This window comes from Panulirus ornatus, chromosome 57, assembly GCF_036320965.1.
Source record: "Panulirus ornatus isolate Po-2019 chromosome 57, ASM3632096v1, whole genome shotgun sequence".
Taxonomy (NCBI): Eukaryota; Metazoa; Arthropoda; class Malacostraca; order Decapoda; family Palinuridae; genus Panulirus; species Panulirus ornatus.
In genome coordinates this window covers 6,785,159-6,811,092 of record NC_092280.1, presented here as the reverse complement: position 1 = coordinate 6,811,092, position 25,934 = coordinate 6,785,159, and the positions used below count along the sequence as shown (strand labels likewise).

The 25,934-nt window shown below is 43.2% G+C and overlaps 3 protein-coding genes across 3 annotated transcripts; 1 reads left to right on the top strand and 2 right to left on the bottom strand.

The window, feature by feature from the left end:
• Positions 1-5,845: 5,845 nt before the first annotated feature.
• LOC139766448 (uncharacterized) lies at positions 5,846-7,300 on the bottom strand. Its single transcript, XM_071695136.1, has 3 exons — positions 7,276-7,300; positions 6,462-7,088; positions 5,846-6,179 (listed from the first exon to the last, which is right to left on the bottom strand). Exons 1-3 carry the CDS (start codon positions 7,285-7,287, stop codon positions 5,940-5,942), a joined length of 879 nt encoding a protein of 292 aa, XP_071551237.1. The 5' UTR covers positions 7,288-7,300; the 3' UTR covers positions 5,846-5,939.
• A 6,251-nt stretch (positions 7,301-13,551) lies between these two features.
• LOC139766442 (larval cuticle protein A2B-like) lies at positions 13,552-14,557 on the bottom strand. The gene is made up of 3 exons (XM_071695130.1): positions 14,446-14,557; positions 14,075-14,263; positions 13,552-13,899 (listed from the first exon to the last, which is right to left on the bottom strand). Exons 1-3 carry the CDS (start codon positions 14,455-14,457, stop codon positions 13,645-13,647), a joined length of 456 nt encoding a protein of 151 aa, XP_071551231.1. The 5' UTR covers positions 14,458-14,557; the 3' UTR covers positions 13,552-13,644.
• Positions 14,558-21,943: 7,386 nt separating this feature from the next.
• LOC139766150 (uncharacterized) lies at positions 21,944-23,281 on the top strand. Its single transcript, XM_071694412.1, has 3 exons — positions 21,944-22,216; positions 22,399-22,758; positions 22,934-23,281. Exons 1-3 carry the CDS (start codon positions 21,959-21,961, stop codon positions 23,186-23,188), a joined length of 873 nt encoding a protein of 290 aa, XP_071550513.1. The 5' UTR covers positions 21,944-21,958; the 3' UTR covers positions 23,189-23,281.
• Positions 23,282-25,934: the final 2,653 nt, after the last annotated feature.

Here is a 25,934-nt window from a genome sequence, read left to right as displayed (position 1 = left end):
ATCAAACCTCAGCGGAACATCCTCTATTCTGGACAGAGGGTAGAGCAAACTTTCCCTTGCTGTGCCCATGGCACAGAACTCCTGGTCAAGGTGTTTAACACTGGGGACTCTGACCACAGTGATGCTTGATTATCCACAACACTATATCTATTCTGGGTAGCTACCTCTCCAGGTCTATCTTCTCTCACTCTCTCATACCTTCATCCTAGTCTTTAAATTCCCCAATCATTCACGAATTTCTGGAATTCAACTCAAAGTTTATACACGTATTTGTTCCTCTCGTTCACTTGCTACCCTCCCGTATACTCACGCTCGCAGGTCGGGCATTCAGGACGAAGGATGGCGCCATATTTGGTGAAGAGTTGAAGTGGAGAGACACCAGCGACATGTTCATTCACAGCTGAAGAGTGCTGCGCTGTAGAGCCAGATGGCCTACCCTAAAGTAATATTTGAAGGTGTTCCCAGCAACCTGCAAGGGGCAGTGGACCAAGAGCCACGCAGGTATGTCCTGTAAACTGTGTGGAGATCCATCGGAACCATACACGTTCGCCCATGAAGAGGATGGAATGTTTCTTGACCGAAGGGAATGATTGTCAGTGAACTTCTACTGATGGGCACAGCAGACGATGATGGGGACGCTGCAGACTGAGAGGCATCAAGTGAGCAACAGTAACCAAGAGCTCAGCTGACGACCAGGTCGGTGCTAGGCGCTCATCGGTTTAAACGAGTGCCTTAAATCTACCAAATCAAGTGTTGTTCTATGTGTTCACACGTCACTAAATCGTCTGACGAAAACGATGATATCAGTCTGTTACGTCTGGCGTCATGCAGAAGCAAACACAGTAACTGTCTTGCACATGTAAGATTATCTACAATGGCAAATATCCTCAAGGTCGAGTCGTATACTACGTTACTCCTGTCTGGAGAACCTTCCTGTGTCACTTGCCTCTTCTTACCGACCTGCCTATCCCACTCTACCTGCCATACCCTGGCCAATCCTACCCTACCTACAATACCCTGGCCAACCCTACCCTACCTACAATACCCAGGCTAACCTTACAATAGCTAACATAATCTGGTCAACCTTACACTACCTACCATACACAAGCCAACCCTACACTACCTACCACACTCTTGCTAACCCAACACTACCTACCATACCCTTCACTACCTACCACTGTACCCTAGCCAACACTACACTACCTACTACATCCTGGCTAACCCTGCACTACCTGCTATACCCTAGCTAACCCTAAACTACTTACCTTACCCTAGCTAACTCTACACTACCTACTACATCCTGGCTAACCCTACACTACCTTCTATACCCTAGCTAACCCTACACTACTTACCTTACCCTGGCTAACATTAAACTACCTACCATACCCTGGCTAACCCTACACTACCTACCACTGTACCTTGGCCAACCTTACACTGCCTACCGCGCCATATCCAGCCCTACACATGTTGAACTTCTTCACTCGCTTGAAGACAAGCTCTTTCCTACATCTCAAACTTGCTGTACCTGCCTACATCTATGGTACCCCGCTGCTGTCCAGGCTAAAGCACTTGCTAAGGCAGTATTGATCAACAGTACCCATGCAATTTTTCTCATTATAGTCTGCCGTTTGATATCTTTTGCGGGAAATATAAGCGAAAGGAAAAAGAATTGAGTCCTAGATGGTGTACGGACAGAGTAGGAGGGGTAATGGGGACACGCCTCAGATCCAGGAAAGAAACAGGACTGACGCTGAGCGAGGGACATCGCCTCTATATATACTGCAGGTGCCGAGTGCATGCCGTGACGTCATAACCCTGACCCTCTAATTCAGGTTGTCTCGTTCCGGTATTTGTTGTTATGTTATATCGCCTGAAAGGACAAAGTCATTGTCATTATATCTCGTGAAAGTCGAGTAAGTATGAATATGTACAGATATATATATATATATATATATATATATATATATATATATATATATATATATATATATATATATATATATATATATATATATATATATATATATATATATATATATGCATGTGTTTGTATATACGTATATGTTGATATGTATTTGAATATGTAAGTGTGTGTGTACGTGTATATGCATGCATGTATATATGTGTGTATACGAGTGGATCGGTCTTTCTTCATCTGTTTCCTGGCACTACTTCGCCGACGTGGGAAACGGCAATCAAGTAAAATACAAAAAAATTATATATATATATATATATATATATATATATATATATATATATATATATATATATATATATATATATATATATATATATATATATATATATATATATATATATATATATATATATATGTATATATATATATATATATATATATATATATATATATATATATATATATATATATATATATATATATATATATATATATATATATATATATATATATATATATATTCTTTCTTTTCTTTTAAACTATTCGCCATTTCCCGCGTTAGCGAGGTAGCGTTAAGAACAGAGGACTGGGCCTTTTTTGGAATATCCCCACCTGGCCCCCACTGTTCCTTCTTTTGGAAAAAAGAAAAAAAAAGAAAAAAAAAAACGAGAGAGGAGGATTTCCAGTCCCACGCTCCCTCCCCTTTTAGTCGCCTTCTACGACACGCAGGGAATACGTGGGAAGTATTCTTAATCCCCTATCCCCAGGGATGATATATATATATATATATATATATATATATATATATATATATATATATATATACATACAACCAGGTGGTCGTATTATATATCTAAATACACACCTGCAACAATCATCGCTTGGATTACTACTTTATTTTAGCATTGAAATCACCAGCGGAGCGGATGATTCTCGTTTTCTTTCAGGGTAATGAATCCATTTCACATTGTAATGTCATTGTTATTCTCCTTCTCATTCTGTCTGTATGTCTGTCTGTCTGTCGGTCTAGATTTACATAATGATGATAACAATAACGATGATAATAATACAACTAATACTATGACTTGTAATAATGATAACAATGATACTAACAATAATAATAGTGACAGTAATGATAATAATGATGGCAATGATAATGATAATAATAATGATAATAATAATAATGATGATGATAATGACATAATGATAGTAATGATAAAGATGATAATAATGATGATAATGATAATAATAATGATAATAATGATAACAATAATAATGACAATATTAATAATAATAATGATAATAATGACAATAATAGTAGTAATAATAATGATGATGATAATAATGATAATGATAATAATGATAATGATAATAGTAATAATGATAATGATAATAATAGCAATAATGATAATAGTGATAATGATAATAGTAATGATAATAATAACAATAACAACAGCAACAATATTAATGATAATAATATAGGCGTTACCGGACTCCTCCTGCTCCAGGTTACACCGTGGGCGGAGTCACTTTTTTCAGTTGCTGAAAGAGTAAAGCCTCGCCAGAGACCTTCCCGCTTCATAGAAGTCCATCCTGTCCCTGATACTGAATGTAGCGCTGCTTGAAGGCTGCAGGAGCCGCTGAATTTTACTAATGATTGCCCCACAACCTCTTCAAGAGGCCCCTGCTACCCAGACGCTGCGCTACACTCAGTAGCAGGGACAAGTTATTTGACGATTCTATCATTTCAAATGACAGTGATACAGTCTTGCCAATGGTGAGATTTCACAAGCAGCTGTTATATCGATAAGGTGTGATATGGTATCAGCTACGTACTATTCTATTACATTATTGCTATCACTTTTATTACTATTATCATTATTATTATTATTATTATTATTATTATTATTATTATTATTATTATTATTATTATTATTATTATTATCATTATTATTATTATAATTGTTATTATTATTATTATTGTTATAATCATTATCATCATTATTATCGTTATTATCATTATCATTATTATTATTATTATATCATCATTATTATTATTACCATCATCATCATCATCATCATCATCATCATCATCATCATCATCATTTAAACACAGACAGGCAGACAGAATGAGAAAGGGTATAACAATGCCACTGCCTTGAAAGGAAACGAGCGTCATCCTTCAGGTTGGTGATTTCAATGCAGATTTAAAGTAGTAATCCAAATGTTGATTGTTGCGGGAGTATTATATATATGATTGATTTTCGAAATTATTATTATTATCATTATCGTTATTATTGTTATCATTATCATTATAATCATTACTATTATTATTATTATTATTATTATTATTATTATTATTATTATTATTATTATTATTATCATTATTATTATTATTATTATTATTGTTATTATTATTATTATTATAATTATCATTATTACTATTATCATTATTATTATCATTGTAGTTGTTGTTGTTATATATATATATATATATATATATATATATATATATATATATATATATATATATATATATATATATATATATATATATTTTTTTTTTTTTTTTTCTTTCATACTATTCGCCATTTCCCGCGTCAGCGAGGTAGCGTTAAGAACAGACGAATGGGCCTCTGAGGAGACATATATATATATATATATATATATATATATATATATATATATATATATATATATATATATATATATATATATATATATATATATATGTATATATATATATATATATATATATATATATATATATATATATATATATATATATATATATATATATATATATATATATATATATATACATATATATATTACTGATGTTTCACTTTTGCATAGACAGGTTTGAAGGTAAATGAAGTAAGTTCTACAATTAATCTTCACATAAAGATGTGTAAAGATCAACAGGAGTAATATGATCAGAGTATAGCAACCCTCCAGGTGATACAGCATGAGCATAGCCCCGTCCAGACGTTACATAGCACGTAATATAGATAGATATAGCACAGCACTCGTCCAAGTACTTCAGAGCAACTTCATATACCTAAACCTGAGAAAGTAGTGTGACCTGTACCTGGGAGCCGCCCAACCAGACGGCACAGAGCAACATGACGTGTGTGTCTCCAGGGTTGGAGAAAATCAAAATGATAATGAGGTTATGATGATGCAAATCAAGGTTGCTGCTTTCCAAGGCTCAAGCTCTCCTTTCCCCCCCACGCCTAACTCTACCTCCACGTATACCTGAAAACTGAGCTTGGCTGTAGTCGCTTGTACTCATGGGGAAACGATAGCTTCATAAGGTGGAATGTGAGGTAAATCAAGTGTTTTATGAGTTTAAAGAAAGGTGGAGAGAAAGGAACACCGAAAATTTTCACTCACAAGGTGCGATCACCGCAGAGACAGTGGCGTGTCGTATGCCTCCATACCTGACCTGATAGCACAATCAAATTTAACCAACATTATATGGATTCGTTGTGATTCATTTTTGATTAATCAGAAATGGTTCACAATTTTTGTATTAATGAGAAATAGGCATGGTTTGTTTCAGAGCATGAGATCTCTGGCATAACCTGATGCTGAAATCAATGCACAAATATCTTCATGTGTGCAAAGTAGTTTTGTCTATATATCATATCCTTCTAATAGAACCTCCGTGGTATTGTTGGTTGCTACCTTCAGGTAGAAAATGTATTGAATAAAACATTAGTGTACAGTAGAGTTCATATCACGCAGCGCTCATTAATGTTAGCGTAGATACTTGTTCTTACTGTTAAAGATGACGTGTGTTCAGTTTTGATGTTTGGTTCCACAACCATATTGGGATGCGACAAGATAACCCATCTGTTGGGATGACTTATTAGGATGGAGGTCCGTGTGCAGGATAGATAAAAATATAGTAGTCCTTTTTTTGTTTATTTTTTCATCTAATAATTCAATAATAAATTATCATCATTATCTAATATCATAAATATTAAGGGAGAGAAATTACGCTGTTGCTATCGACTTATGCATACATGTCATCGGGGTCCTGATCCAACTGTAGGTCATCGTCTTCGTATGTGACCTCTGCCCTGTAGCCGCCGTCTCTCGTGACTGTATAGGTCACCGTCTGCAGACGCCCGTCAGGGAGCCTCACGCTGTAGAAGCCCTGGACGCCGTTCTCATCACTGACCTCAAACTGGCCGAAGTCGTTGCCAGAATCGTCATCCACCACCTCCCAGTCGAAGCTGTACTGACCAGGATTCTGTGGTGATAATAAAAACATTACATTTAAGTGTGTGTGTGTGTGTGTGTGTGTGTGTGTGTGTGTGTGTGTGTGTGTGTGTGTGTGTGTGTGTGTGTGTGCGTGTGTGTGTGTGTGTGTGTGTGTGTGTGTGTGTGTGTTGTGTTTGTGCCTGAATACAGCCGCTGGGACCAGGTTGATCTGTGACATTATAGGACAGCATGTTTGTGTCCCTGGCCCGTCTGTTGTCAGAGAGGGGACACAGATGTGTGGCCAACGTGGAAGAATTGGGATTAAACTCACCTCAGGATCAGATGTGATATTGACAGAGGCGCTGTTTGAGGAGGAGTCTTGGGTACTGCTGATAGTCGCACTGCTTGAAGAGGATGTGGTACCGGTCGTTGAAGCACTGCTTGATGAAGCTGGGGCACTACTGGTAGGGGTTCCATACAAAGAAGTTGGGGTACCTCTAGTAGGGGCCCCGTACGAAGAGGCTGGGGTACTTGGGGCTCTGTATGAAGAAGCTGGGGCGCTACTGGTAGGAGTACTGTACGAAGAGGCTTGGGTACCTCTAGTAGGGGTCCTGTACGAAGAGGCTGGGGTACTTGAGGCTCTGTGCGAAGAGGCTGTGGTACTTGGGGCTCTGTACGAAGAAGATGAGGAACCTCTGTTACGGGATCGGTTTGAAGAGCCTTGGGTATTTCTGGCAGGGGCTCTGTATGAAGAGGTGGGAGGCTCAGTGTCAGGGGCATCATATATCAAGGTTGGAGATCCATCGGAAGGGGCGTTGTACGAGTAGGTAGGGGTATTGTAGCCACGTGATCCGTGTGAAGAGGAGCTAGTCCTCTGGGACGGGGCGTTGTATGAGTAGGCAGGGAGGGCCTCAGGGCGGGCGAAGACCGCCACAACAACGGAAGCCAACACAACAATCTGAAGAAATGGACGTTTCACTTATACACACAGATCACCCACAAGGAAAGCACTTACAATATCTACAATCAAAAACCACTTTTTTCGTAAGTTGGGACAGGCCTCTCTCACCTGTCATTTTTCATAAATCCTCATCGTAAAAAGAACTGTGGATAAAAATTTTAAAAAAAAGGCTGTTGAACAATACCTTACAGGACATGTTTGGAGGTGAGGGTTAGTGAGACTGATGCTGACCAGGGAAACGTCCACCTTATATATACCTCAGGACCCTGCCTGCTTCCTGTGACGTCACCACCTTGACACAACACGACGAGGCCCCTGCCGATGGACGAGGCCCCCCCTGTCGCACCTCAGGAAGACTTTTCCTTCGCGACGTTCTCAAAAAAATAGAACTATGGTCCTCCTTTAAATATAGCACCACCATTTATAGAAAGAGGGAAGGAAGGGGGGTGTGAACGTAAATCTAGACTTGGTCAAATTAGAGGAACGGTACAACACGACCCACTTTCTATACTGGGATATAGAGCTAGAGTATAGCATAGTAATTAAGGGCACCAGTTTAAGTGGCACCACGTGAGTGCCAGACAAGAGCTACGAAGGATCATACGAGTAACGCAAACATTTAAGACGCCCACGAAAAAAAAAATTGCGACAAAACAATACTTTTCCCAGCGTTCGTAGAGGCGATGTAACCTCGAGAAAGCAATTCACGTTAGCACTTCCCCGTGCGTGAGTGACTTCCTCGTATTTATGCATGGTCAAGAATCCTGCGTCTCATTGTGATATTGACCCACATCTACAAAATGCTTGGGGGAGCTTGTATCTGTGGTCCCTCCCTACGACATATTATGAGGTGGTTGTAGCACTGTTTCCTCCCCCATCGCATACTACGAGGCGGCCATAAGAGAGTTTTCTCCCCAGCACGTGCTATGAGGAGGCCATAAGAGGGCTTTCTCCCCACCACATGTTATTAGGTGGCCATAAAAGAGCTTTCTCCCCATTACATCCTATGAGGCAGCCATAAAAGTTTCCTCCCACCACATGCTATGAGGAAGTGATACCAGTGTTTTCTCCCCACGACTTGCTATGAGATGTTTTCTCCCCACTGCTCTACCTTCCAGCCACGAGCTGAGTTAGTTTTTTCTACCCATTACATGCTATGAGATGATCGTGTTACCTCCCCACTACATTCTATGAGGTGGTCACAGCAGGTTTTCCTCCGCGCCACATACTATGAGGTGGTCGTTGCTTCCTCTCCAACCCCCATGCTGTACAGGCTGTCATGTTCTCTGACCACATGCTCTGAGCTGGTCGCTATAGCTTACCCCCCCCCCCCCCACCACCACCACATGATATAAGGTGGTCATATCAGTCTTTCCTCCCCCACTGATTGCTATGAGGGGGGGGGTCTTATTCAGCCCCTCCTCCCCAACACATGCTATGTGGTCTTTGCAATAAGGTTCTCTCCCACCACACGTTGCAAGGAGGTTGTTGCAGTAATCCCAGCCCCGCCACATGTTCCTTAACGCATAGTTCCTTGCCCAGCCATTCCACTGTAGCAGTCGTCAATGAAGCGACTTCCCCCTTCCGATCCTATCGACAGTGGTGTTCCTCGGGGTTCTTTGCTGGCTCTAACTCTCTTTATTATTCTCTGTAAAGGGACCTTCTCTCCTCTACTTCTAACGCCATTCGCCTTTTCGTTCGTGATTTCTTCGAGACGCTCTTCAACTCGCTTTCCTTCCCCTTTCTCAAACTCGTCTTTCTCGTGCAAAACATGTTTCCTCTCTCACTGGAGCAGTATCTCAGACTACAGAAGCTGTTAAACTGTTCAAATCTAACAGTACTATAAAATGCATTCTCTCTCTCTCTCTCTCTCTCTCTCTCTCTCTCTCTCTCTCTCTCTCTCTCTCTCTCTCTCTCTCTCTCTCTCTCTCTCTCTCTCTCTCTCTCTCTCTCTCTCTCTCTCTCTCTCTCTCTCTCTCTCTCTCTCTCTCTCTCTCTCTCTCTCTCTCTCTCTCTCTCTCTCTGAACAGTTCCAGTCCACCCAATTCAGCCTTGCAATGGCATGAAGATGTTGAGCACAACCGTATCCTCCATTCTGTCCTGGAAACCCGACATGGCCAACATCACAAACCCTGCTTGACAAAGGCTTGGAGTGGTGTGTGCTTGTGTGTGTGTGTGTGTGCTTGTGTGTGTGTGTGTGTGTGTGTGTGTGTGTGTGTGTGTGTGTGTGTGTGTGCCGTAATTACTCTCCTCATGAACAGCTCCGTATATCATATCTACAGGAGTTTTATTTGGCCTGTCATTACTACTCACATACCTGGATTGGTTCTTCCTCTATCTTCCTATCATTCATTGTAGAATCAAAAGCCTTCCGTCTCATCAATTCTCCTGGCAACATCTCTGTTCCACCATCCTTTCTGTATGGCGACATGTTGCTCTTTTTTGTCTCTGTCCTTCAGTATGTTTTCTCCTGTCTTCGTCAGATGCCTGGATGCCCCCCCCCCCCAACTCCTGAGGTTTGGACCCGAGGAATGTGTCTGCTGATTCCCATAGTATCTGTGTGAAGACCCACTACTCGAGGATTGACCGTTATCATAGCTCCTTACCTCGAACAGCTGGACTTTGGAATTCTCCTCCCCTTACTGTCCCCTCCCCTTATTTCAACTTTCCCCCTCTTTCACTTTCTTTCCTTCTCCCTAGATGGCTTTCAGTGGGGGGTATGTTTTGCCTGGACCTTATCCTTCACTGCAAGGAAAATTGTACCAATGTTTTCTCCTTGCCATATGCTGTGTGGTAGTCATTTTTCTTCCCCACCATCACAGTAAGAATCCTTCATATTCTCCTCACATGTGCAATGATGATACATCTGTACATATCCATACTTGCTGCCTTCATCCATTTCCGTCGCCACCCCGCCACACACGAAATAGCATCCCCCCCTCACACACCCACCCAAGTCAACAGGATGAGACCCATGAACAAACGGCATATCAGACCCGAGATGGTCCTGACACGAAGACCACACAGCCCTCACCTGCCAGTAGGGAGAGGCCCACACAGCCACGGCCTCACCCTGTCAGTGGGGCCAGGCCCACACAGCCATGGCCTCACCCTGCCAGTAAGGCCAGGTCCACACAGCCACAGCATAACCCTGCCAGGGGGGGACTCTGTGCTCATACTTTGAGCATTTGTGGTTTATGAGCAACTTATGTACTCCCGGTTTTTTGCTTGTAACCTGTGTTTGTGAGTCTCAGGTGCTTAGGGTTGATAAAGCTTGTGAGGAACGGGAACACATGAGGAGGTGGTGTGGCTACGTGTCCTCATTTATAATTTCCAGCAGATGGAACTTATGAGCCCATTTTCTATAATGTATGATTTCTATCATGATTACGACTCAGGCACTCTTGTGAGAGGTTAAAATTGTACCCAACATATGGATGTTTGTTTCCTTATGATGCATCACTAGTGGTAATCAGTGTCATGAAGACTAATTCAGGTTCAACTTTAAGGAAAGTTGCTAAATGTATGTAGGGGCTCATAGAGGAATAGTGATACTTTAAATCCGTGCAGTTAATTGAGACAAACTCGTACGATTGGTTATGCCAGTAGGTGGTTGGCCCTGGGAACAAGGAACAGTGAATGGGTTGAACTGGTATTTGCCAATTCACTGTCGTGTGTTCAAACATGCAGTGTCGAAGCTAATTACCTTCACCTTGAGCTGTTGCAATTTTGATCAGATAGGAAACTTGAACTCTCTGTTATGATATATATGATATATATCATAGTTGACACGGATATATTGCGAGTATGTGGACTTCCTGTTCATTGGTCTGATATATATATATATATATATATATATATATATATATATATATATATAATATATATATATATATATATATATATATATATATATATATATATATATATATATATATATGGTTCATGGTGACGTGCCTAAGGATTGGCAGAATGCATGTATAGTGCCATTGTACAAAGGCAAAGGAGATAAAGGTGTGTTCAAATTACAGAGGTATAAGTTTGTTGAGCATTCCTGGGAAATTATATAGGAGGGTATTGATTGAGAGGGTGAAGGCATGTACAGAGCATCAGATTGGGGAAGAGCAGTGTGGTGTCAAAAGTGGTAGACGATGTGTTGATCAGGTGTTTGCTTTGAGGAATGTATATAAGAAATACTTAGAAAAACAATTGATTTGTACGTAGCATTCATGGATCTGGAGAAGGCATATGATAGAGTTGATAAAGATGCTCTGTGGAAGGTATTACGAGTATATGGTGTGGGAGGTAAGTTGCTAGAAGCAGTGAAAAGTTTTTATTGAGGATGTAAGGCATGTGTGCGAGTAGGAAGAGAGGAAAATGATTGGTTCCCAGTGAGTGTCGGTTTGCGGCAGGGGTGCGTGATGTCTCCATGGTTATCTAATTTGTTTATGGATGGGGTTGTTAGGGAGGTGAATGCAAGAGTTCTGCAGAGAGGGCAAGTATACAGTCTGTTGTGGATGAGAGAGCTAGGGAAGTGAGTCATAGTTGTTCGCTGATGACACACCGATGATGGCTGATTCGTGTGAGAATCTGCAGAAGTTGGTGACTGAGTTTGAAAAAGTGTGTGAAATAAGAAAGCTGAGAGTAAATGTGAATAAGAGCAAGGTTATTAGGTTCAATAGGGTTGAGGGACAAGTCAACTGTGAGGTAAGTTAAGATGGATAAAAACTGAAGGAAGTGAAGTGTTTTAGATACCTGGGAGTGGATTTAGCAGCGGATGGAACCATGGAAGCGGAAGTGACTCACAGGGTGGGGGAGGGAGCTAAGGTTCTGGGAGCGTTGAAGAATGTGTGGAAAACAAATATGGGTACGTTTGAAGGCTGAAGTCTGGTGGTGGTGGTAGACGAGGTAGTGTGTGGAGAGAGGCTTGGGTCAGGGAGGCCGGCCACAAGTGCCTCAGCTGACTGTGTGTACTATGTGATGCCGTGTAGAGTGGCAACCATTACTGCCCGCTGGTGACTCTATCTATGTGAAAAGCTTTACTCTATGCTGCCAACATTTAAGCTTTTGGAATGTAAATATTGTGTACGATCATTAACGGCTTGTATTGCGTTAGTAGTTCACACATTCAAGGAAGCTATGTTGTTAGTATTTGAGTTCTGAGTTTGTGATATTATTACGTTCATCACACACTGTGGTAATTCATATCGAGTTTTTTTTTTAACCGAATGTACGCAATGAAGCCAAGTGTTGAAGATGTCATTGAAGTGCAAGTTATTAGATCTTATCTTCTTATACAACCAGTGGAAACATATGTTCTACCACAGTACACTAATAGATACGATCTTATCTATTAGTGTATCGTAGTAGAACATATGATTCATTTTGTTCTGTGAATATGTTGTGGATGTATTCTTATGTGGGTTGGTAAAAGATTCTCAGAGAACTTGGTGTAAATGATATTTGGGATTTCCATAGATTCTTTTCTGGGTACAATTACTGTTAGTAGGTAGCGAGATCAGGGTACGTACACTGGTAGTAGTTAGTGAGATCAGGGTACGTACACTGGTAGTAGGTAGTGAGATCAGGGTACGTACACTGGTAGTAGTTAGTGAGATCAGGGTACGTACACTGGTAGTAGGTAGTGAGATCAGTGTAGGTAGATCTGATAGTAGGTAGTGCAATCAGATACATACACCTGGTAATGGATAATGAGATCAAGGTACGTACACCTGGTCAAGTTAGTGAGATCAGGGTAGGTACACCTGGTAGTGGGTGGTAAGATCAGAGTAGATAGACCTGGTAGTGGTTGGTGAGATCAGGGTAGGTACACCTGGTAGTGGGTGGTGAGATCAGAGTAGGTAGACCTGGTAGTAGGTAGTGAGATCAGGGTAGGTAGATCTGGTAGTGGTTGGTGAGATCAGGGTAGGTACACCTGGTAGTGGGTGGTGAGATCAGAGTAGGTAGACCTGGTGGTAGGTAGTGAGATCAGGGTAGGTAGATCTGGTAGTGGTTGGTGAGATCAGGGTAGGTACACCTGGTAGTGGGTGGTGAGATCAGGGTAGGTAGACCTGGTAGTGGTTGGTGAGATCAGGGTAGGTAGATCTGGTAGTGGTTGGTGAGATCAGGGTAGGTAGACCTGGTAGTGGACAGTGAGAGCAAGTGTGTTTCCTGTGGCGGAAGTAAGCAGTGATGTCTGTTGTTGCTTGTGAGATGAGAACAATTTGTTGTGCATGACACTGAGGGTTGTTAAGAAGAATGTGATCAAACTATCAGTAAGGTCAGTCACTGATATGTTAGTTAGTACATAACTGGATGAAGAGATTAGTAATAAACACATAGATATCACTCTTCTTGAAGTTTCTCATGCAAGTGGAAGTGACTTGCTTGATTGACTCATACATATACAGGTGTTCATTCATCCAGGTTGGAGGATAAAGGGAAATGATAAAGAACGGAATTTTCTTCATGCTGTGTATTTACATTTTGTGCTTTGGTTAGTTTGGACAATAATAAATATAATTGCAGTCGAGTGATGAGGTGGCTGCTAAACTCATCCGTACGCGGGGGGAGCTGGAGTGTAGGTGGGCTGGTGGTACGACTTTACGCTGCCAGGCTCGTAAGTAACATCGGCCAGGAAGCCAGAGTCACCGTTGACATTGTAGGTCACCTTCTGTATGCGACCGTCGGGAAGCAGCACGTAGTACGACCCCTGAGTGTCGTAGCCGTCACGTTTCTCATCTTGACCGAAGTCGTTGCCTGAGTAGTCGTCCTTCACGTTCCAGGTGAACTCGTACTTGGGGTAAGCCTGGAGTAAGGACGAGAGAGGTTAGGTGGGAAGGTGTATATCTCTATGATGGCCACGTCCAGGGTGGTGTATGGCAGATAGATTTCACAGTGTGTTAGTGGCAGGTACTGAGGTGTTCACAGTGGGTGACATATACTACATCTGGGCAGCCTCGCCCACAGTGGAGGAAACTTACCTCAGGAGGAGGGGCGGGCGGTCCGTAGGCAGGGGGAGGAGGAGGAGCGTAGGTAGGAGCAGGTGGAGGGGCGTATGTAGGGGGAGGAGGAGGAGGAGGAGGAGGAGGAGGACCGTAGGAGGGGTGTGGATGGGATGGAGACTCCGGACGGGCGACTGTAGCCACCACAAGGGCGGCCAGGACCGCAATCTGGAGAATTGGGCAGATCAGAACCTCTCCTTACACTTCACACTTCAGCAACAACTGTATTTCAGGCATCCTCACTCTTCCCCACCAAAGAATATCACTGTATAATCGTGAGCGTCTCAGATATATGCCAAATTAAACGTTTACAAGAGTAATAAAAGCCAGTACATTTGTCTGAACCGTACCTTGTAAAACATGTTTGGTGGTAAGGAAGTGTCGAAATGATGGTTGTTGAAGGAGGCGACCGCTTTATATACCCAACACCCACCTCTCCTCCTCTGATGCCACGACCTTGAATGAGAAGAAGAAACGCCTTCACCGCCGCTACTGGACGCTGGCAAACTTGAATCTGTTACAGATGGACAGCGAGTGTTGAGAAATGCATGCCACGTCCAGGATAATACTACAGTTTTTCCTTCGATATGTAGTTTAAACGTGCTCATAATATATATATATATATATATATATATATATATATATATATATATATATATATATATATATATATATAGATAGATAGATAGATAGATAGATAGATAGATAGATAGATAGATAGATAGATAGATAGATAGATAGATAGATATAGATATAGATATATATATAAGGGAGACGAGACTCCCTCTCAAGAGTCTGATGCAGGAGACGAAACTCCCAGTGCAACGTCTGGTACAAGAGTTGAGGAATGATGACGACATTATTAAGCTGTGTTTCACAGGTGACGAGTCGACCACTTTTTATCCGCTGCGCTCGTGAGTCCTGCAGCTTCTCCCAGTGGACAGACCCGAAGCTTTCCTTATTACGGAGGATCGCTCATCCCACTTGGCAAGGAACCTGAGCAGTGATGAGGATATCTTAGTTTTCAGTGATGATATCGACATTTATGTTATGTTTGGTTCCACAGCTGTGGTGTTTACTGAGTGTGAGTGTAGCTGCGGGAATTGCCGGAAACTGTTCTCCTGATTATTTGACGGAAAGAAAATGTTCTGACCATTTGACAGAAGGAAAATGGTCTGACTATTTGACGGAAGGAAACTGTTCTCCAGACTACTTAACAGACGGAAACTGTTCTCCAGACTATTTGACGGGAGGAAACTGTTCTCCAGACTATTTGACAGAGGAAGACTATTCCCAGGCTAAATGACAGGAGGAAACTGTTCTCCCTACAATTTGACGAAAGGAAAATGTTCTTCAGACAATTTGACGGAAGGAAACTGTTCTTCAGGCAATTTGAAGGAAGGTAACTGTTCTTCTGACAATTTGAAGGAAGGTAACTGTTCTGCTGACAATGTGAAGGAAGGTAACTGTTCTGACAATTTGACTTTATCTAAATGAACTGTGTGTGGCTTTGCAGTGATGGCCTCTCTGCATAAGTCCGGCATCATCTGTTCATTAGCTGGCAAGACTTGGTAGCTAATAGTTGTATGATCCGTGATATGATAGGTATTGTAATGTCACTAACACTTCGATAAGTGAACTAGCCTGAACTTCAATGCAATTCATTTAGCCTTACTGGATGCCTGGGTACGCTGATGATGATAGTAAAAACAAGTATCTCATAAGCCTTGTCGTTTCTGGCATCACCATGACATTGGGAACAACCTGAGACTCATATATAAAAGTTTCATTACTCTCTGCACTGCCATACTTCTTCCACATACCTCTGGCTGGCACTGGAGGACAAGTACAAGGTCACTGACAACACTGCCTTTCCTTTTGCGAAGGTAGCCAGAGGTAGAAAGTCTTCGTTAGCATTCTCAGAGCGAACTGGAGTTCTAAGATGACTTAGGAAGATCTTGAGTGTACAATCGGGTACATTCGAGGATGTGAAGGTTGAAGCTAGGTTGACTCTGTTGGTATGAGAGGCATATGCTCGTCTCCTGTCCCGTCGCCACTTCTTTTTTTCTCCCCACTGAGTATACACTGCTCAATTATTAAGGCTTTATACCTAATGAGCAGTTGGTGCAGAGCTTAGGCAGAGAGAGGAAGGACGATCATTGCAAAGACACACTCTGTTATCTTAGAAATAGTCAAATGTTCTTGAGATGAGTTTCCTTCAGTCACATAGTCCAGAGAACAGTTTCCTTCTGCCAAATTGTCTGTAGAAGAGATTTCTTGTATTAAATAGTGTGAAAAAGAATTTCCGTCCATCAAATAGTCAGGAAAACAGTTTCCTCCCGTCAAATAGTCTGGAGAGCAGTTTCCTCCCGTCAAATAGTATGGAGAGCAGTTTCCTCCCGTCAAATAGTCTGGAAAACAGTTTCCTCCTGTCATTTAGTCTGGGGAATAGTCTTCTCCTGTCAAATAGTCTGGAGAACAGTTTCCGTCTGTTAAGTAGTCTGGAGAACAGTTTCCTTCCGTCAAATAGTCAGACTATTTTCCTTCTGTCAAATGGTCAGAACATTTTCTTTCCGTCAAATAATCAGGAGAACAGTTTCCGGCAATTCCCGCAGCTACACTCACACTCAGTAAACACCACAGCTGTCGAACCAAACATAACATAAATGTCGATATCATCACTGAAGACTAAGATATCCTTATCACTGCTCAGGTTCCTTGCCAAGTGGGATGAGTGATCCTCCGTAATAAGGAAAGCTTCGGGTCTGTCCACTGGGAGAAGCTGCAGGACTCACGAGCGCAGCGGATAAAAAGTGGTCGACTCGTCACCTGTGAAACACAGCTTCATAATGTCGTCATCATTCCTCAACTCTTGTACCAGACGTTGCACTGGGAGTTTCGTCTCCTGTACCAGATGCTGCAGTGGTAATTTCGTCTGCTGTACTAGATGCTACAGTGGGAGTCTCGTCTGTTGTATCAGAGGTTAGAGTGGGAGTCTCGTCTCCTGTACCAGACGCTAGAGCGAGAGTCTCGTCTTCCTTACGAGACGTTATAGTTGGAATCTCTGAGTCTCGTCTCTTGTACCAGACGTTAGCATCTCTAGGTCTTTCTTGTTTACAGAAATAACATCCCAGCTCGGCCCCTGATTTACAGGTAATACGTTGCGCTGTCGAACACATATAATCACTGAAAGACGTAAAGCAAACGGAAACTACGTTGCCAAGCGCTTTCGTATACAACATTGAAAAGATGAAGAGACACAGGGGTAACAACAAAATGTACGAAAGCACTTCAAATTACCTATTTTCCTTTTGCTTGTGGTTTTACCTTGATCTTATTTACACTTGCCACGTGTTTCCCATTTGCCAGCGAGGTAGCGCAAGGAAACACACGAAAGAATGGCCAAACCCACCCACATACACATGTATATACATACACGTCCACACACGCACATTACATACCTATACATCTCAACGTATACATATAATGCATGTATAATGCATCGAAACCACAGCTCCCTTTCCACATTCAGGCCCCACAGAACTTTCCGTGGTTTATCCCTTTACCCCAGACGCTTCACATGCCCTGGTTCAATCCATTGACAGCACGTCGACCCCGGTATACCACATCGTTCCAATTCACTCTATTCCTTGCACGCCTTTCATCCTCCTGCATGTTTAGGCCCCGATCACTCAAAATCTTTTTCACTCCAGCTTTCCACCTCCAATTTGGTCTCCCACTTCTCTTCGTTCCCTCCACCTCTGACACATATATCCTCTTGGTCAATCTTTCCTCACTCATTCTCTCAATGTGACCAAACCATTTCAAAACACCGTCTTCTGCTCTCTCAACCACACTCTTTTTACTACCATATATCTCTCTTACCCTTTCATTATTTACTCGACCAAACCCCCTCACACCACATATTGTCCTCAAACATCTCATTTCCAGCACATCCACCCTCCTCCGCACAACTCTGTCTATATCCCACGCCTCGCAAACATAAACATTCTCGGAACCACTATTCCTTCAAACATACCCATTTTTGCTTTCCAAGATAACGTTCTCGACTTCCACACATTCTTCAACGCTCCCAAAACTTTCGCCCCCTACCCCACCCTATGACACTTCCGCTTCAATGTTTCCATCCGCTGCCAAATCTACTCCCAGATATCTAAAACAATTCACTTCCTCCAGTCTTTCTCCATTCAAACATACCTCCCAGTTGAATTGTCCTTCATCCCTACTGTACCTAATAACCTTGCTCTTATTCACATTTACTCTCAGCTTTCTTCTTTCACACACTTTACCAAACTCAGTCACCAGCTACTGCAGTTTCTCACCCAAATCAACCACCAGCTCTGTATCATCAGCGAAGAACGACTGACACTTCCCAAGCTCTCTCATCCACAACTGACTGCATACTTGCCCCTTTTTCCAAAACTCTTGCATTCACCTCCCTAACAACCCCATCCATATACAAATCAAACAACCATGGAGGCATCACACACCCCTGCTACAAACCGACATTCACTGAGAACCAATCACTTTCCTCTCTCCCTACTCGTACACATGCCTTACATCCTCAATAAAAACTTTTCACTGCTTTTAACATGCCTCCCACACCATATGTTCTTGATACCTTCCACAGAGCATCTCTATCAACTCCATCATATGCTTTCTCCAGATCCATAAATGCTACATACAAATCCATTTGTTTTTCTAAGTATTTTTCACATACATTTTTCAAAGCAAACACCTGATCCACACATCCTCTACTACCTCTGAAACCACACTGCTCCTCCCCAATATGATGCTCTGAACATGCCTTCACCCTCTCAATCAATACCCTCCCATATGATTTCCCAGGAATACTCAACAAACTTATACCTCTGTAATTTTAGCACTCACCTTTATCCCCTTTGCCTTTGTACAATGGCACTATACAAGAATTCCGCCAATCCTCAGGCACCTCACCATGAGTCATACATACATTAGATAACCTTACCAACCAGTCAACAACACAGCCACCCCATTTTTTAATAAATTCCACTGCATTACCATCCAAACCCGCTACCTTGCCGACTTTCATCTTCCGCAAAGCTTTTACTACCTCTTCTCTGTTTACCAAATCATTCTTCCTAACCCTCTCAATTTGCATACCACCCTATATCTGCCACTCTATCATCAAACACATTCAACAAACCTTCAAAATACTCACTCCATCTCCTCACATCACCACTACTTGTTATCATCTCCTAGTTAGCCCCCTTCACTGATGTTCCCATTTGTTCTCTTGTCTTAAACTTTATTTACCTCCTTCCAAAACATATTTTTATTCTTCCTAAAATTTAATGATACTCTCTCACCCCAACTCTCATTTGCCCTCTTTTTCACCCCTTGCACCTTTATCTTGACCTCCCGCCTCTTTCTTTTATACATCTCCCACTCATTTGCATGATTTCCCTGCAAAAATCGTCCAAATGCCTCTCTCTTCTCTTTCACTAATAATTTTACTTCTTCATCCCACCACTCACTACCCTTTCTAATCTGCCCACCTCCCACGCTTCTCATGCCACAAGCATCTTTTCCGCAAGCCATCACCGCTTCTCTAAATACATCCCATTCCTCCCCCACTCCCCTTACGTCCTTTGTTCTCACCTTTTTCCTGGTACTTCTTCACACAAGTCTCCTTTCCAAGCTCACTTACTCTCACCACTCTCTTCACCCCAACATTCTCTCTTCTTTTCTGAAAACCTCTACAAATCTTCACCTTCGCCTCCACAAGATAATGATCAAACATCCCTCCAGTTGCACCTCTCAGCACATTAACACCCAAAAGTCTCTCTTTCACGCGCCTATCAATTAACACGTAATCCAATAACGCTCTCTGGCCATCTCTCCTAAATACATACGTATACTTATGTATATCTCTCTTTTTAAGCCAGATATTCCCAAACACCAGTCCTTTTTCAGCGCACAAATCTACAAGCTCTACACCATTTCCATTTATACATTTATATTTTTTTTTTTTTATACTTTGTCGCTGTCTCCCGCGTTTGCGAGGTAGCGCAAGGAAACAGACGAAAGAAATGGCCCAACCCCCCCCCCCCCATACACATGTATATACATACGTCCACACACGCAAATATACATACCTACACAGCTTTCCACGGTTTACCCCAGACGCTTCACATGCCTTGATTCAATCCACTGACAGCACGTCAACCCCGGTATACCACATCGCTCCAATTCACTCTATTCCTTGCCCTCCTTTCACCCTCCTGCATGTTCAGGCCCCGATCACACAAAATCTTTTTCACTCCATCTTTTCACCTCCAATTTGGTCTCCCTCTTCTCCTTGCTCCCTCCACCTCCGACACATATATCCTCTTGGTCAATCTTTCCTCACTCATCCTCTCCATGTGCCCAAACCACTTCAAAACACCCTCTTCTGCTCTCTTAACCACGCTCTTTATATTTCCACACATCTCTCTTACCCTTACGTTACTCACTCGATCAAACCACCTCACACCACACATTGTCCTCAAACATCTCATTTCCAACACATCCATCCTCCTGCGCACAACTCTATCCATAGCCCACGCCTCGCAACCATACAACATTGTTGGAACCACTATTCCTTCAAACATACCCATTTTTGCTTTCCGAGATAATGTTCTCGACTTCCACACATTCTTCAAGGCTCCCAGAATTTTCGCCCCCTTCCCCACCCTATGATCCACTTCCGCTTCCATGGTTCCATCCGCTGCCAGATCCACTCCCAGATATCTAAAACACTTCACTTCCTCCAGTTTTTCTCCATTCAAACTCACCTCCCAATTGACTTGACCCTCAACCCTACTGTACCTAATAACCTTGCTCTTATTCACATTTACTCTTAACTTTCTTCTTCCACACACTTTACCAAACTCAGTCACCAGCTTCTGCAGTTTCTCACATGAATCAGCCACCAGCGCTGTATCATCAGCGAACAACAACTGACTCACTTCCCAAGCTCTCTCATCCCCAACAGACTTCATACTTGCCCCTCTTTCCAAAACTCTTGCATTTACCTCCCTAACAACCCCATCCATAAACAAATTAAACAACCATGGAGACATCACACACCCCTGCCGCAAACCTACATTCACTGAGAACCAATCACTTTCCTCTCTCTCTCTCTCTCTCTCTCTCTCTCTCTCTCTATATATATATATATATATATATATATATATATATATATATATATATATATATATATGTTCAATATACTTTAATATTCCCTAAAGGGCCCAGTCCTCTGTTCTTAACGCTACCTCGCTAACGTAGGAAATGGCGAATAGTATGAAAGAAAAAGATATATATATATGTATATATATATATATATATATATATATATATATATATATATATTTATATATATATATATATATATATATATATAGAGAGAGAGAGAGAGAGAGAGAGAGAGAGAGAGAGAGAGAGAGAGAGAGAGAGAGAGAGAGAGAGAGAGTGGTAGAGAAAGCAGCTTACGTTGCACAATAACCTATTCATATCTAATCTCCCTGCATGGTCAAGCAAGTACGGAAAAGGCAAGACGGGGGTCACCGGGAATATTAATCTTTCACCGGGTTGTTGTATATACAAATGTACTATGTTATTCTAGTGAGCGATGAGGCCATGACGTGGGTGAGAGGGTGGGAGAGAGGCTAATTGTCCGAGTGTTACTGATCCTACAGAGCTCGATCCAAATGGCCACTAACTTTCATTTTCTTCCACTCTCCAATCCCCTCCGCTGCCAACCCCCAAACGCCCACCAGGACACCGCTCCCCAGGTCCTCATTAAGGACGCGCTGCTTAATGGGCACATCTGAACTACGTATCGAAGGAAAAGCTGTAGTATTATCCTGGACGTGGCATGCATTTCTCAACACTCGCTCTCCATCTGTAACAGATTCAAGTTTGCCAGCGTCCAGTAGCCGCGGTGAAGGCGTTTCTTCTTCTCATTCAAGGTCGTGGCATCACAGGAGGAGAGGTGGGTCTTGGGTATATAAAGCGGTCGCCTCCTTCAACAACCATCACTTCGACACTTCCTTACCACCAAACATGTTTTACAAGGTACGGTTCAGACAAATGTACTGGCTTTTATTACTCTTGTAAACGTTTAATTTGGCATATATCTGAGACGCTCACGATTATACAGTGATATTCTTTGGTGGGGAAGAGTGAGGGTGCCTGAAATACAGTTGTTGCTGAAGTGTGAAGTGTAAGGAGAGGTTCTGATCTGCCCAATTCTCCAGGTTGCGGTCCTGGCCGCCCTTGTGGTGGCTACAGTCGCCCGTCCGGAGTCTCCATCCCATCCACACCCCTCCTACGGTCCTCCTCCTCCTCCTCCTCCACCTCCTCCCCCTACCTACGGTCCTCCTCCACCTCCACCTCCTCCTCCTCCTCCTCCTACCTACGGTCCTCCTCCACCACCTCCTCCTCCACCACCTCCTCCTCCCCCTAAGTACGGTCCTCCTCCACCTCCACCACCTCCTCCTCCTCCTCCTCCTACCTACGGTCCACCTCCACCACCTCCTCCTCCTCCTCCTCCACCTCCTCCTACCTACGCTCCTCCTCCTCCCCCTGCCTACGGACCGCCCGCCCCTCCTCCTGAGGTAAGTTTCCTCCACTGTGGGCGAGGCTGCCCAGATATAGTATATGTCACCCACTGTGAACACCTCAGTACCTGCCACTAACACACTGTGAAATCTATCTGCCATACACCACCCTGGACGTGGCCATCATAGAGATATACACCTTCCCACCTAACATCTCTCGTCCTTACTCCAGGCTTACCCCAAGTACGAGTTCACCTGGAACGTGAAGGACGACTACTCAGGCAACGACTTCGGTCAAGATGAGAAACGTGACGGCTACGACACTCAGGGGTCGTACTACGTGCTGCTTCCCGACGGTCGCATACAGAAGGTGACCTACAATGTCAACGGTGACTCTGGCTTCCTGGCCGATGTTACTTACGAGCCTGGCAGCGTAAAGTCGTACCACCAGCCCACCTACACTCCAGCTCCCCCCGCGTACGGATGAGTTTAGCAGCCACCTCATCACTCGACTGCAATTATATTTATTATTGTCCAAACTAACCAAAGCACAAAATGTAAATACACAGCATGAAGAAAATTCCGTTCTTTATCATTTCCCTTTATCCTCCAACCTGGATGAATGAACACCTGTATATGTATGAGTCAATCAAGCAAGTCACTTCCACTTGCATGAGAAACTTCAAGAAGAGTGATATCCATGTGTTTATTACTAATCTCTTCATCCAGTTATGTACTAACTAACATATCAGTGACTGACCTTACTGATAGTTTGATCACATTCTTCTTAACAACCCTCAGTGTCATGCACAACAAATTGTTCTCATCTCACAAGCAACAACAGACATCACTGCTTGCTCTCACTGTCCACTACCAGGTCTACCTACCCTGATCTCACCAACCACTACCAGGTCTACCTACTCTGATCTCACTACCTACCACCAGGTCTACCTACTCTGATCTCACCACCCACTACCAGGTGTACCTACCCTGATCTCACCAACCACTACCAGGTCTATCTACTCTGATCTTACCACCCACTACCAGGTGTACCTACCCTGATCTCACTAACTTGACCAGGTGTACGTACCTTGATCTCATTATCCATTACCAGGTGTATGTATCTGATTGCACTACCTACTATCAGATCTACCTACACTGATCTCACTACCTACCACCAGGTCTACCTACTCTGATCTCACCACCCACTACCAGGTGTACCTACCCTGATCTCACCAACCACTACCAGATCTACCTACCCTGATCTCACCAACCACTACCAGGTCTACCTACCCTGATCTCACCAACCACTACCAGATCTACCTACCCTGATCTCACTACCTACTACCAGGTCTACCTACCCTGATCTCACCAACCACTACCAGATCTACCTACCCTGATCTCACTACCTACTACCAGATCTACCTACCCTGATCTCACCAACCACTACCAGATCTACCTACCCTGATCTCACCAACCACTACCAGATCTACCTACCCTGATCTCACTACCTACTACCAGATCTACCTACCCTGATCTCACCAACCACTACCAGATCTACCTACCCTGATCTCACCACCCACTACCAGGTCTACCTACCCTGATCTCACCAACCACTACCAGGTCTACCTACCCTGATCTCACTACCTACCACCAGGTCTACCTACTCTGATCTCACCACCCACTACCAGGTGTACCTACCCTGATCTCACTACCTACTACCAGGTGTACCTACCCTGATCTCACTACCTACTACCAGGTCTACCTACCCTGATCTCACCAACCACTACCAGGTCTACTTACCCTGATCTCACTACCTACTACCAGGTCTATCTACCCTGATTTGACTACCTACTACCAGGTGTACCTACCCTGATCTCACTACCTACTACCAGGTCTACCTACCCTGATCTCACTACCCACTACCAGGTGTACCTACCTTGATCTCACTACCTACTACCAGGTCTACCTACCCTGATCTCACTAACTTTACCAGGTGTACATATCTTGATCTCATTACCCATGACCAAGTGTATGCACCTGATTTCACTACCTACTGTCAGGTGTACCTACCCTGATCTCACTACCTACTACCAGTGTACGTACCCTGATCTCACTACCTACTACCAGTGTACGTACCCTGATCTCGCTACCTACTACCAGTATACGTACCCTGATCTCGCTACCTACTAACAGTAATTGTACCCAGAAAAGAATCTATGGAAATCCCAAATATCCTTTACACCAAGTTCTCTGAGAATCTTTTGCCAACCCACATAAGAATACATCCACAACATATTCACAGAACAAAATGAATCATATGTTCTACTACGATACACTAATAGATAAGATCGTATCTATTAGTGTACTGTGGTAGAACATATGTTTCCACTGGATGTATAAGAAGATAAGATCTAATAACTTGCACTTCAATGACATCTTCAACACTTGGCATCATTGCGTACATTCGGTTAAAAAAAAAACTCGATTCCAAAAGCTTAAATGTTGGCAGCATAGAGTAAAGCTTTTCACATAGAGTCACCAGCGGGCAGTAATGGTTGCCACTCTACACGGCATCACAGAGTACACAGTCAGGTGAGGCACTTGTGGCCGGCCTCCCTGACCCAAGCCTCTCTCCACACACTACCTCGTCTACCACCACCACCAGACCTCAGCCAGGGTTCCATCGGTAGTGATGCCTTCGAGTCCAAGCTGCGCCAAGAGTCGATCAGAACCTAACTCGAGAACCACACTCTGGCTTCACCACCATCACCATCACCATCACCACCACCATCACCACCACCATCACCACCACCATCACCATCACCACCATCACTACCACCACCATCACCATCACCACCATCACCATCACCACCACCACCATCACCATCACCACCATCACCACCACCATCACCACCACCATCACCACCACCATCACCATCACCACCATCACTACCACCACCATCACCATCACCACCATCACCATCACCACCACCACCATCACCATCACCACCAGCATCACCATCACCATCACCATCACCACCATCACTACCATCACCATCACCATCACCACCACCACCACCATCACCATCACCATCACCACCAGCATCACCATCACCATCACCACCACCACCATCACCATCACCATCACCACCACCACCAGCATCACCATCACCATCACCATCACCACCATCACTACCACCACCATCACCATCACCATCACCACCACCAGC

Coding starts and splice junctions, on each gene's coding strand:
- LOC139766442 (XM_071695130.1), bottom strand. Junction 13,900..14,074: donor CGCCCGCCCCTCCTCCTGAG/GTAAGTTTCCTC, acceptor TCCTTACTCCAG/GCTTACCCCAAGTACGAGTT.
- LOC139766448 (XM_071695136.1), bottom strand. Junction 6,180..6,461: donor ATATCACATCTGATCCTGAG/GTGAGTTTAATC, acceptor TTATCACCACAG/AATCCTGGTCAGTACAGCTT.
- LOC139766150 (XM_071694412.1), top strand. CDS start 21,959: ATGGGCACATCTGAACTACGTATCGAAGGAAAAGCTGTAGTATTATCC. Junction 22,217..22,398: donor CACCAAACATGTTTTACAAG/GTACGGTTCAGA, acceptor CCAATTCTCCAG/GTTGCGGTCCTGGCCGCCCT. Junction 22,759..22,933: donor CGCCCGCCCCTCCTCCTGAG/GTAAGTTTCCTC, acceptor TCCTTACTCCAG/GCTTACCCCAAGTACGAGTT.